This window comes from Pteropus alecto, unplaced genomic scaffold (genome assembly GCF_000325575.1).
Source record: "Pteropus alecto unplaced genomic scaffold, ASM32557v1 scaffold11, whole genome shotgun sequence".
NCBI classification, from domain to species: Eukaryota; Metazoa; Chordata; class Mammalia; order Chiroptera; family Pteropodidae; genus Pteropus; species Pteropus alecto.
Genome location: NW_006431956.1, coordinates 5,875,730 through 5,888,989, shown reverse-complemented (window position 1 = coordinate 5,888,989; position 13,260 = coordinate 5,875,730). Strand labels below are relative to the sequence as shown.

The window sequence follows — 13,260 nt, the reverse complement described above, 5'->3', positions numbered from 1 at the left end:
TTTTTATATAGTAATATATTTTGTAAAAATGTACAATTTTCAAAGGAAGATAGAATTTGTCTTTCATTCTTACTTTTCTTGAAGTCTTTTCTTCATTAGCTCAGCTTCACTGAGTTTTGTATGAGCCTCCTGAAGCTCCTTAAACAGGGTTGTCACCTGCAAGTTCAAGGCTTCCACTTCACTTCCAACCTGTCACAAAGGAAATCCCAAACATGCATATGGATTCCCATCAGAGATTAAATTAAGCTCTTTTTGAGGAAAGAATGTCCAATTAAGACTGGTGAATTGATTAAACTTTTGACAATGAATGCTCCCACATCCTGTATGAAAAGAAGTGTTTTGGACACAAGTCTGTTTCCTCAAAGAGCATTAACTGATCAATTTGGATGCACTTGTGGTAATGATTTTAATCAGAATCAAAATTAATCCTGATTATGGTTCAAGAGTCCACGGTGATGTCAAAGCACAGTCTAATTTATCCAGTTAGCAACTCAAACTCATAGTTTACTCAGCTATTTTCACTGTAGAATTTTTGTCACTGAGTTTTATGATGTCTTAGAAGTCTCTGTACTTCTCTATTATGGGCTGTCAAATTAGTTTAGTTAACTGGGTACTATTACTCACAGGTCGTCTCTTCATTTCAGTTTTAAATGTTCTCCATTCTCTAGAAAGTAGTGGTCTTAGCCCAGTACTCGGCATACAGTAGGCATTCAATATACATTTGACGAATAAATGAATTAGCTAAAGTGAGTATTTCATGTAAATGTCTTTCGCATAGGCTGCTGTGGCTCTTACAGCTTCCTGGCTTCATCTACTTTCCCTAGGTTTAAGACTGTATTTGCAGACTCCAAGACAGAAGGTGAGTTGCCAGGGTATAGTGACTATATAAACATGAGTTTTTCTCATTCAAACTATTTTATGTGAAGCAGTAGTGGGCTAGAACCAAGATCTTTTCCTTCTTAAGTTTCTGAGCCATATCCTCAGATTATCTCATTATAAAGTGGATAACATTCCTTTCTCATTTAGCATTCCTTTCTCAGGAATTCAGGAGAGGAAATCAGTCAAGAAGAGAGAGAGCAGTGATTTCCTACAATCGCCTAGGATAGGAATACATCTCACTACAATTTACAGTGAATGAAATTCAAATCAGGATAAGGAAATGTGAAAGAAAAAGAAAACATTCAACGCGAAAGTGATTTCTATATTTCTAAAGCCAGTGACACGTCACAAGACTTGACTCCAGGTTTTACACTACTCATGTCTGCTGGGGATGTGAGAGCAGTCTCAGAATCTTAGTACCCACAGTTTCTGTGCCTTTCTCCTCTTCTGTCTCTTTTTCTGTGCTCCCCTCTGTCTGCGTCTCGATCTCAGAACGATCGTTGGCTTTCTTTTCAAAATATGAAACTCTAAAAAATTAGGGGGTATAGAAAAGTTACTTTCTCTTTGGCTTCAAGAATAACAATTGCAGAAGCACTTAAAAGAACATTGTTCAAAATTTGGATAAAGGACCAGGGGTTTTCAAAATCTCTTTGTCAAATATGTGGTGACAGAAAGCTAACTATGGGCGGTAAACACACAATGATATATATATATGACATATTGTTGAATTGTACACTTGGAGCTTATAGGATTTTGTTGATCAATGTCACCCCAATAATTTAGTTAAAAAAAAGTATACTGACATAAAATTAATAAAAAAAAAACTCTTTGCATTCACTATATTAGCTTTAGTTTAGTGTTTATCCTAAAATTGGTTAGAACAGATTTAAGAGATGAATGCATTCAGAAGTAAGAGATATCTCACCCTGGACATTGAAAAACACTACCTTTTTTCATGTAAGTATAATACTCAGAAATATTTTTTTAATGTGTTTTTGGGTGTGTATACATGTGCATGCGTGTGTGTTACATGAGTGTGTGTATCCTTTATAAGAATTCAGTGAAGAAGGAAAGACTTTTTCTTTTTGGACCCATTTAAATTTACAAGTCCATAAAAATAAACAAATGTAGCAATATTCTCCCACTAAATCATAATCACATGAAAGCCATCCTTATACAAATGAAACAGAGACTTGTGGTTAAAGATGGTAGATTGTACATATGCATGGGATTTTTCTCTCATCCCAACCCTCACTAAAATGACTTTTAAAAAGCCATACACCTACAAGAACAAAGAGAAAGGGAGAGAGAATAGCAAGAAGATTTGGGAAGCATAGGTATGAGTGGGGACTGAGTTGGAAGCCCAAGAAAGCTGGATCTGAAGCTAACAGTAGAGAGAGCCAGCACTGTAGCACTCAAAAGGCTCAGGAGTCAGTGACAACAGGGACCTCTGGATATGGGGATAAAGGTGGTGCATGTTTAAGAAGGACTATAAGACCATAAAATCAAGGGTCTTTGGATTCAGAGACATTAATCAGAGTTGAGGGCTTGAGTTCCCTACTGAAAACACGGGAGCTCACACATAGAATACTGAGACCCTCAGTCTTCTTGTCCTACTCATCTCAATAACCCGGGCATCTAGAAAAACTTCTCCCAGACAAGAGCCTGGAAGAGTCTCCTCTGGCGTATGTGACCAGCAGGAGGGAAAAGATTTAAAGTTTCTGACATGAGGATCTCAGCTAGATCTCCCTACACATGCACACAGCACTTCAGTTAGCTTCTAACTCCCCCTCTTAAATCTGATCAGGCAGCCAAGATAACGAGACACTTGAGGCAAACCTTAAAATTAAACATATAAAAGTAAACCAAAAAGAAAAAAAAGCAACTCACTGAAATTAGAGTATGCTAGGGGGGAGAGGGGAGGAGGAACTTCCAAAGAACAGTCATTAATATCCTTAGAGACACAGTAAACACTATAACATAACAAAATGTAACACTATAAAAAAAACATTCAAAGAACCCCCTCTCCCTCCAAAAAAAGGAAGATGAAAGTTGATCAAATGTATCAGAAAGGAGAAGAGAGAAAGAGAGAGAGAGAGAGAGAGAGAGAGAGAGAGAGAGAGAGAGAGAGAGAGAGAGAGAGAAGGGGAACACAGTTAAGAAAATTGGAGGATGGGTCCAGGAGAGCCAATTCAAAGTAAAAACAGTGCTAGAAAGAGAGAACAGAGAAAATCAAGGGTAAGAGATTATCCCTAAATTAATTCAAGATCATTTTTCAGAACTGAGGGACACGAGTTTACAGAAAGAGCCCAAGAGTATCCAGAACAAATGGATGAAAAATAGGCTCACACCAAAGCTCATGAGAAACTTCATTCCTGAAGATTAAAAATCAGAATAGCAATGGATATCTTAGCAGTGACATCCGGGGCTAGAATACAGTGAATTAATGCTTTCAAAATTCAGAGATAAAATTATATCCAGTACAGAATTTTACATCTAGCTAAACTATCCATAAAGTGTGAAGGTAGAGACATTTTCAGGTCTACAGATCTCAGAAAATATACTCCCCAGGTAGTCTTTCTTAGTAAATTAGTGGAGATGTGGTAAGCTCTATTTGAAAAAAAAAAAAATTTAAGAGTGAGAAAGGTACTGGATTCAGGGAACAGGTGATCCAACACAGGTGAACTGAGGGAATTCCACAGGATGAGGGCAAAGGGAGATTCCAAGGTGTCTGCAATACAGCAGGACCCAGAAAGCAAGGAAGCCAGACTCTAGGGGAAAAGTCTTCACGAAGAGAATACTACCAAATAGTACTAACATGTTTGAGTATAACTGAGAGATTTCCTCATTGTAGAAGAGTATGGGTAAATTATCAAATTTTAAAAAGGTAATTATGCATAGACATAAAAAAAAGTATAAAAAAGAAAAAGTGGTCAAGGCATAGAGCACAGCTTCACTGAGAACTCTGTGTATGTGTGTGTGCGCGCACGCACACGCACATAATAATGTAAACACTGATTCTAGTGATCTAACTAAATTTCAGTGTACTGTCATCAATTTCAGGAGGGGAAGAAAGGCCAGAGGTACGTGTTTGTGATGACGATGATGGGGGTGAAAGACAGTTAAATCTCCACCTTTCATAGTCGGAGGTCAGTAGATTATATGTAAAATAGGGGGAGATTTTAAGTAGCAATTTAAGCCTGCTATATGGAAGTAAATTTCGAAAGAAACAGCTAAATATGTTGAAGTGGTTGTCTGGGCAGCAGGAGGGGGCTGTGGTCAAGGAGTTGCTATTTTTCCATAAGAAGCTGGTAGAACAACCAATTTTTTAAACTATGTGAACGCAAAACTGATTTTTAAAAATACTTAGTGATGATAAAGTAAAACAAACAATACTGGTATCTGTTACGAATTTCCAAACCTAACTGGTGCACAGGCATTGTTCCCAGCTAAGCAAGTAAGTGGGTTAAGAGCCATTTGGTTCAAGGTTGACGGAGAGCTTATCCCACCACTTGTATATCCTCAGCGTATTGACCTACATTTGCATTACAGCTTATCTTAATTTTCTAGGGCAAATTTTCCATCTTGGGCTGACTTTCCCCTGCTACCTCTCAGTTTTTCCTGGGCCACACTTCCTACATACTTTCCCTCTCTTTAATGGCTGTCAGTTAAAGTTTGTTTAGAAAATACATATTATGTAACGTTAATCTAGGCAAACAATGAAAGAATGACAAATCTACTGTTCCCTCTCCCCAAAGACCACCTAAAACTTTTCAGAATAAATTTTAGACTATTTATACCCCTATTTCTCATAACTAATGAAAACGATTGCAGACTAACTTATTTAGAAAGACATGCTAGGTCTTGGAATGTGTTTTCATCATATCCTACGTAGTGTGTAAACTAAGCCAGGTTGTTCAGGTATCAGTGATTTTATTTCTAGGTTTCAGTCCTACCTTAGCTAGGAGGAAGTCATCATCCTGATACCCACATACAGAATATCAGTCATGGCAACTAATCACTGACTTGCCAACCATTAAATACTGAGAGAAGGCTGGCTCAAAAAGCAGAGTTTTAATGCAACTGAGAAAGGGACCCTTTACAGGCTGTTCAAGGTGCGAGAGTATAACCTCTATCTCAAAGCAGGCCTGACTTCCTAGCTGCCATCTGAAGAGCCATGCCTGTGAGCCTCCAGGCAGAAAGCTTTAATTGTTTTGAAAGCAGGAACTATACATATATATCATATGAAAGATCAGGGTGTGTAATTAGCAAGTTCCTAAGCTCACACTTTAATTTTTAAAGCTAATCGTGTCATTTAAGTAAGGATGAATGACTGGCTAAACTTGACATTTAGAAAGGTGTACAGAACTCAGGAGAGGAAACATGCCTGTGAAATACAAACGTACTGGTTACTCATGAGTTTTAAAGCATAACATCTTCCTTTTAAAAATCAGCTGTAACAAGATATAAAAAGGATGCTTTTATTTATGTACATATCTGTGCATTATTACTATGATTTGGGATTTGTCAAAAAGGCAGGACAAATACTTTACTCCATTAGAATACATGTTACTAGTTTCCTAGAGGCCAACCTCTGAACTTTTCTAAGCAGTAGGATATGGGGTAAAAACCTACCCTTCTCCCTGCCCTTTTCACTTTTGAAAAGAGGTGACAAACAAGTCATTGGGTAAATGCTGATGTGTCTTTCAGATTAACCTCATTCTGAATAAATAACTTGTGTTTTTTATTTTTAAGAATGTATCTTCCTATAGTTTAAATTTTAAACTTCTTTAGTAAGAAAGTGCTTCTAATAGTTCTATAATTTTAAGATTAATGAGCAATTTATACTGTCTGAGAGAATTAATTATGTCATAGTATATTTATGATTAAATGTTGCAATCATGGGAACCCTAAAACTACTGTATAACCTCCCTTATGTCTTGTATGGTCTAGCACTTTGCAGTTCTAAAAAGAGCATTTCCACATAGAAATTCATTGACTTCACACCTCTATAAGATAAATTTTATCCGAAAGTGTATGTGTGTGTGTGTGTGTGCGCGCGCATGTGTGTGCGCGCGTGTGTGTACCACAATCTATGAGGCCAAAACCAGACAAAGATCACGAGAACAGAAAACTACAGACCAATATTGCTTATGAATAATATAGAGGTAAAAATCCTTAACAAAATAATAGAATCCAAACCAGCAACATATAAAAAGGATTATATAGCATAATCAAGTGGGATATATCCAGGAATGAAAGGTTGGTTTAAACATCTGAAAATCAATGTATTACATCATATTAATGAAGGTTTAAAAAAAAAAAATCATCTCCATAGAAACATAAAAAACATTTAACAAAATCCAGACGTTTCATGATAAAAAATGTAATAAAAGGGAGTTTATCAACCTGATAAAAGCAACTATGAAAAACTCACAGCTGATAATTTATATAGAAATGCAAGGGATCCAGAATAGCCAAAACTATCTTTTAAAAGAAGAAAATAGATGACTCACACTTCCCAATTTCAAAATGTATTACAAAACTTTAGTAATCAAGATAGTGTAGTACCCATAAACAAAACATGACATGCACATGATTGGCAAGGCAATGGCAATTCAATACGGAAATAATAGTCTCTTTAACAAATGGTGCTGGGACAATATCCATATGCAAAAGAATGAATTTGGACTCCTACCTCACACCATAAAAAAAAAAACACCTCAAAATGGACCACAGACTTAAATGTAAGTCTTAAAAGTATAATATTCTTATGAGAAACATAGGACTGAATCTTTATGATCTTGGAGTAGTCAATGGTTTCTTAGATACGACATCAAAAGCACAAGAGACAAAAGAAAAAATAGATAATTGGACTACATAAAAATAAAAAAAAATTTGTGCTACAAATGATACTATCATGGAGTGAAAAGATAATCCGCAGAATAGGAGGAAATATCTGCAAATCAAAAATCTCAAAAAGGACTTGTATCCAGAATATATAATGAACTCAAAAAGACAATATGATTTTTTTCAAATGGGCAAAGGATTTGAAAAGTTACTTCTTCAAAGAAGATATACAAATGGCCAACATGAAAAGATACTCAATATTAGTCATCTGGGAAATAAAACCACAATGAGATACTATTTCACATCTATGAGGATGGCTATAATGAAAAAGACACATATGGATACGGAGGATATGGAGACAAGGGAATCCTCATACTGTGCTAGTGGGAATGGAAAATGGTGCAGCCACTGTGGAAAACAGTTTGGTAGTTCCTCAAAATAGTAAACACAGAGTTACCATATAACCCAGCAATTCCACTCCTGGGTATACAGCCCCAAGAATTAAAAAAATACGTCCACACAAAAAATTGCATGAATGTACAGAGCAAACATTATTCATGATAGGCAAAAAGTGGGAACAGCCCAAATGTTCACCAACTGATGAAAAAACAAAATGCTGTCAAACAATGGAAGATTATTCGGTAACAAAAAGGAATGAAGAACTGGTACGTGCTACAGCATGGATGAACTGTGAAAACATTATGCTACGTAGCATAAGCCAATGACAAAATACCACGTATTGTATGATTCCATTTATATGAGATGTCTGTAACAGGTAAATCTATAGAGGCGGAAAGTAGATTACTGGAAAGGATGAGGAATGAATGCTAATGGGTACTGGGTTTCTTATTTGGGAGAAAACATTCTCAAATTACAATGTGATAATGGCTACATAACTCTGTGACTATTCTAAAACTCATTGAAAAGTACACTTTAAATGGATGAACTGTATAGTATTTTAACTACATCTCGAGAAATCTGTTTAAAAAGCAATGTATGCATATCTCAAGTTACCTATTCCATACCTTTCTCTGGCTTCCTTAAGGGCGTTCTCGAGTCTCTCCACCTTCTGGTTTCCTTCCCTCAGACAAAGCAGGAGCTGGCTCACAGTTAATTCCTCGGATTCCAAATAATTCCTGGCACCTTCTACAGATCTGCTCCTACATCAAGATGGCATAAAGGTTAAAAGGTTTTCATCAGAAAACAAAAATGTCCAAGTCTAAGGATATAACTGGAGCCAACTTACAGGAACTGCCTTCTGGAACACTCTCCAATGAATACTCACTTCCTAACCAAGCACAGCTGGCCCTCCGTGCTTTCCAGGGAAGGAGTGGGGACTAACGGCCTTACACTGCATGTGCTCACTTCCTCTGAGTGGTCACTGTGCCCACCACAGCAGACCACACGACTCACAGAAACAGCGGAGCAGAGGAAGTCCTGGTCTCTGATGCCCGGCTGCCCTAGAAAACTAGACCCAAAGAGGACCACAGTCAAGGTGCTTAAGCACACGTGCTGCCTGAGGTGACGTGCAGACCGCTGGCCTTTCTCCAATGTGACAGAAGCCATCACATTCTCAAGTTGAGAGAAGAAAGTCAAATAATTAGAGCAGAGAAATGTAGATACTGTTGGTATGTCATATATTTTTCTCAGTGTCACAATCTGATTAAATCAAGAGGCGTGCAGAGACAGACTGCTGCTATAACAGCTAAACATTCCGACGACTGTGCTGATGCTAATGGCAGCCACTCTTGCAGTAATCTACTGAAGTTCACACGTGTGAAAACAGCCAGGATTAAATCCCTGTTCCCAACTCCAAAGCTCAAACTGTAAACCTAGAAATCAATCTCTAACTCCTTAATATGCTTTCAAACAAGATAAAGAAACTGAAAAAAAAAAAAAAAGCAACCACCCTGAAAACAGCTGTCTGGCTTGGAAGAGAAAGTGGTCTGTGCATGTGGATATAAATGAGGAGGAAGTGGCTTAGAAATTTCAAACAAGGCTTTCTTCCTTCCCACCACTTCCAGCAGTCTTCTGCTATTAAAAAAAAAAAAAAAAAAGCAATATGGGGGAAAGTTGAGGAATTTCTAAAAAAAAAAAAAAAGGGAATAACTCTCATTTATTCCCCTTAGCTGTACTGCTTCATGAAAGAATATTATTTAATATTTATTTTCTACCTTATACAAGGGCTTAGCAGCATAATAGAAAAAAAATAATAACCCATTTTCATGTTTTATAAATACATTCATCAAGTTTTGGAATAAAGATACTAAAAGCCTATGAGGGAAGAGATCCTTAGAGAAACTTTCAGATAACTGTCTCTTTTAAGTAGACTAACATAAAGTAACCTGCTGACGGAGGATGCACTGACAACCCATTCTGGGGGACTGCTACATGAAAGAGTCTCAGGGGCCAGGTTCCACTGCCATCTCCTCCTCAGAGTCCCCCTGCCATTTAAGAGGTCTGCTTCCTACTATCTACATGGGACATAGCAACTGGAGATCCCACAGATAAGCTATCTGGGCACTTTCAAGAATCACCCAGTGACTCAGGGCAGTAACAATCATTGTTATAGGAGATTATACTCAGTAGTATTAGTCACCTTGGCTTGTACAGGAATGAACAGGGCAGAGAAAGTGGAAGCACCCCACTTATCAAGCGGGGCAGCCTGGTCCAGATCAAATTGCACGGGCATGCAAATTAGGAAACACGGGTCTTTTAATGGAAAACAAGTTTGTTTTCCCTTCTGATCTGATGGAGATGGAACACTTTGAGTGGTGAGGGTTAGTTAGCCCTAAAAGGCACCAAACATTGTTTTTATTCTCTGCCAGCTTTGGCTGCAACAGCGTTCAAACTGAACATTTTTGAAAGGTCCTGGTATAACTTAATAAGAAGTGATTTTTCCGGCCCATCACTGGAAGTGACAAGACTGTCCAGGCTGCCTGTCCAACAGCCCCAGCCTTTCCTCACTTACGTGTCCCTGGAATCAGTTCTTGTGGGCCCAGGACTTGTCTTGATTTCTTTCACTGCCACATCTGCCTCTCCTTCCTGTAAAAGCAGAAATGAAAGGGATTTAACATAATAATGTCTGCAAGACAAATTCTCTATCAAAAGAGAAAAAGGCAAAAGATCAAGAATTCTGATGACCTGCAACCCAAGGAATATACCAGACATTTAAATGTGAGATGTTTAAATTTGGTCACTCACATGGAATAGAAATGTCCCCTTCTCTCGCCCACGTGCCACGTCAGGATTATAAATGTCTAGACGAAGGTCAGCCTCCTCTCATTCAGCATAGTCAGCCTAACCCCATAACATGAAAACTTATCTCCTTCTCTCTCTCTTTGGCAGTTCTCCTCTTCCCTAGGTTAAGTTCACGTAGAGCTAGTGACAACTCCACATACCTTCCCTGTACAGTCCTTTAAAATGCAAAATGCTAGAACTCAAGTTGCTGAAGCAAAGTTGAAAAAGAGGCACAAAGTTGTCTCCTATTAGAAATGCTATGCATCTCGGGCCATTTACGAAACAAGAGTATTAAGACCACTTAAATGATTTGAAGGACGTTTCCGTTCAATGAGCTACTGGGAAAATCTTCCAAAAATGCACAGAGATGGTTCTGGATAATTTTTATTGTGATACCCTTCCTAAATCTTGGGCAGTATTTTCCAGTTCACAGAAGCAAGGCAAGAAAAACAAGTTTACACTAAAAATAACTGCCACTCATCAGTGAGGGAACATATTATGCCAACCGCATACCCTGATGTGAAAACTTCTGCTGTGCTCTTTGGGCTTCCTGAATTTTATCAGTTATTTGCAGAAGGTTAACACTCTGACTGAATTTGTGTTTCATAATCCAGTCATTTGCAGAAAGGGTATTCTGGCAAAGTGTGCTTTTCAAATGGTATTTTAATTCTCTTGATTTTGGCCACTATTAAATAGGCATCTAAAATTTATTAGAGGGCATGAAGGGCAAGGTTATTAACAGCCATTTTCTATCTCTAACTTCAGTGCAGCAAATGAATTAGAAAGTAAAAGTCATGTTCTAATATTTCAGACACATCCAGTAGTTAAGCTTTTTGCAAGTTGCTCCCTTATCTATAAGGTACATTTTTCTCTTCAGAGACGCAATTAATCTCTTGTCCTTTACATGCACTTTGACAAAGCTAAAACGATAGTGTGTATGACAGAGGATTTTACTCTCATGCGGTTTTCTCACTTCTGCAGCGAAGGAGAGGGCCCTCCCTGATTCATCCACTTCTTTAGTAGGACTGCCACACACCCAGACACAGCCGTGACAGATGCTTCTTATGGGTCAGGACCTGCCACCTCGCTCAGCTCACTTCATTTTGGTGGCACATAAACGCGAGTTTGATAACACCAGCTTCAAACTCTGTTCCCAGAGGTCCCCAAGCAGCTGCTGTTAGAGAAGCCGAGACATCCCTCCACCCATGACCAGGCACCTCTGCTCCTACCTTTCTCCACTTCTTCTAATAAACCACAGTTCCTTAGAAGACCTTGTTTGAAAAGATGATTCTATTATTAAAAAGTTTTAAGGCCATTGGTTTACTGATCATGATTCAGCGATTGTGTTCACCTGAGTGAAATGCTGAACACGGCTTTGAGACCTGGTCTGAAAAAGTTAATGCTTTATTTATTTGTTTTTTTTAGGTCAGTCACAGTTAAATGTCTGATTTGTCAAGACACATTGGAAAAAAGAAGGACCATCTCTTGTCGTAAAAGGTAAATCGATATTTTTCCATTTCGAGCATTATGTGATAGATAACTTACAAGCATTATGTTATACTTAAAAAATGAGAGCCAGTTTATCTTTGCTACACTGAAATTCCCCCACTACCTGGCTTCCCTGTGTTGAAAAGATATGGTGGTGTTTGTATCAACTGTCCAGGTGAGGTTTTGTAATTTGCTTAAAACAAAACCAAAGCCAGAACACTCACAGCCATCCTAATTTCAACAAAGGAGTCTTCAGAGGGGCCACCTGCGTTCAGCTTGAGCTGCAGTTCGGACACAATGCCAAGCAGATCTGCCTTTTCAGCTTGAAGCCGCACCACCTGGGTCTTTAGCTGTTCCATTTCCTGGTCTGCTTCTGCCTTGGGGACCCTCGGGTCCCCAGTGGGGTCCTGGAAGTGACAAGAAGCAAAGCAAATTAACAAATCGAACCAAGAATCCAGCCGTCACACTCGACTGCTCCACACCCACCGGCAAGGCAGTTTCTCAACGTCTTCATCCCTTATGCTTTACGGTAGAAAATTCTAGTTTTCCCTTGGCAATTTATTTTGACATAACATTTAAAATGAACATTTTTATATTACTTTATTATATTTGAGTAATAGAAAATTAAAATAACTTCATGACAAGAAAGCAAGGCTTCCTCAGCATGCTGGAATAATCTGATATAAAAATAATCAACCAGACTTCGGCAAAGGTAGACTTGTAAGTTGTCCAGAATCTCAGAATATAAGGACAGAAAGCTGCCACAACGCCACCTCTTGCCTCTTTTTTCCTCCCCGAAATGTATACCCACTCCACCCTCCCCATACCCATCATGTCTAGAAGCCAGAGCACAAAGGACATCACTTGGTACAATAATGGCAAAACACAATGAAAGGTCCAGAATTCTCCTAGGTGTATAGTTTGGGTGCTACAATACTCTGTGTTGGTGTTTTAAGGGTGCTAAACATAAGTCTGTTGAGAAATAATCAAATTGAAAATTCAGGGGCTGGTACAAGAGATAAAAAAAAAAAAATTCAGCCTCTATAAACACTAATAATAGACGTTACTATTTCACTAAGGTCAAGGACGTGTTGTGTTCATCCTGTTGCAGTGACCGCATTTGACAAAGTCAGGAGAGAAAGACCCTAGTTAGATGCTTGGTTTTACTTGGGTGCGAGGACAGACTTGAGCCCATGCTCTGCTGAGTGGTGCCTGTGTTGCCTTGAGCAGACACACTTAGCGTCTTCGCCTTAATTTGCTTGAGTTAGAAAGAAAGACATGGTGCCACATGGTCTCTGGTCTCTTCCAGCTGTAACCTTCTCAACCTTTCTGATTTCCTCCTCAGGAAGCTTTCACTGCTCTCGTGGGTACAGCCCCACCAGAAATATATACACTTGAGATTATCAGAGGATGCAACACATTAAAAAATTGGCACACACATACACGTATATCTTCTCTGTGATAAATTTCCTAAGGAATGGTAAACAGGCCCTAAGGCTTACAGTGGAATTAAAAAGTACCCGAAGGGCATGTGTCTGGACCACAACATCTTCGTCTACCAGTTCATCCGTAAAATACTAAAAACTGTAGGACAGGTATCAACTTGCAGCACGGTGGTGTCCCTCACGGCATTGAGATCATGCTCTGCCTTCTTTTGGAGCACTGCCTTTGTGAGGGAAATACCATAGGCCTCAGAGAAAAGCAGCTCCTTGTGAAATGGAAGAGTCAGATCTAGAAGGAAGGGCTGAAAGCCTGTGCAGTCTCTCTTAGCAGTGGCGCATGCCAAGGAAACGTCCATGTAAA

The 13,260-nt window shown here is 38.7% G+C and overlaps 2 protein-coding genes across 6 annotated transcripts in view; one reads left to right on the top strand and one right to left on the bottom strand.

Moving 5' to 3' along the window:
* The window catches only part of CCDC3 (coiled-coil domain containing 3), a 169,366-nt gene that overhangs the window by 17,196 nt on the left and 138,910 nt on the right, over positions 1 to 13,260 (top strand). For all 3 annotated transcript variants that reach the window (XR_001516441.2, XM_025043424.1, XM_025043423.1), the window contains exon 3: positions 11,395 to 11,466. The gene's annotated coding sequence lies outside the window, so the exon portion shown is untranslated. The remainder of the gene's footprint in view (positions 1 to 11,394; positions 11,467 to 13,260) is intronic.
* Positions 1 to 13,260, bottom strand: part of OPTN (optineurin) — a 35,740-nt gene that overhangs the window by 12,480 nt on the left and 10,000 nt on the right. For all 3 annotated transcript variants that reach the window (XM_006906968.3, XM_006906967.3, XM_015585673.2), the window contains exons 4-8: positions 11,682 to 11,864; positions 9,701 to 9,774; positions 7,755 to 7,889; positions 1,304 to 1,406; positions 74 to 189 (exon numbers count right to left, since the gene is read on the bottom strand). In XM_006906968.3, coding sequence (XP_006907030.1) covers positions 74 to 189; positions 1,304 to 1,406; positions 7,755 to 7,889; positions 9,701 to 9,774; positions 11,682 to 11,864 — 611 coding nt within the window. The remainder of the gene's footprint in view (positions 1 to 73; positions 190 to 1,303; positions 1,407 to 7,754; positions 7,890 to 9,700; positions 9,775 to 11,681; positions 11,865 to 13,260) is intronic.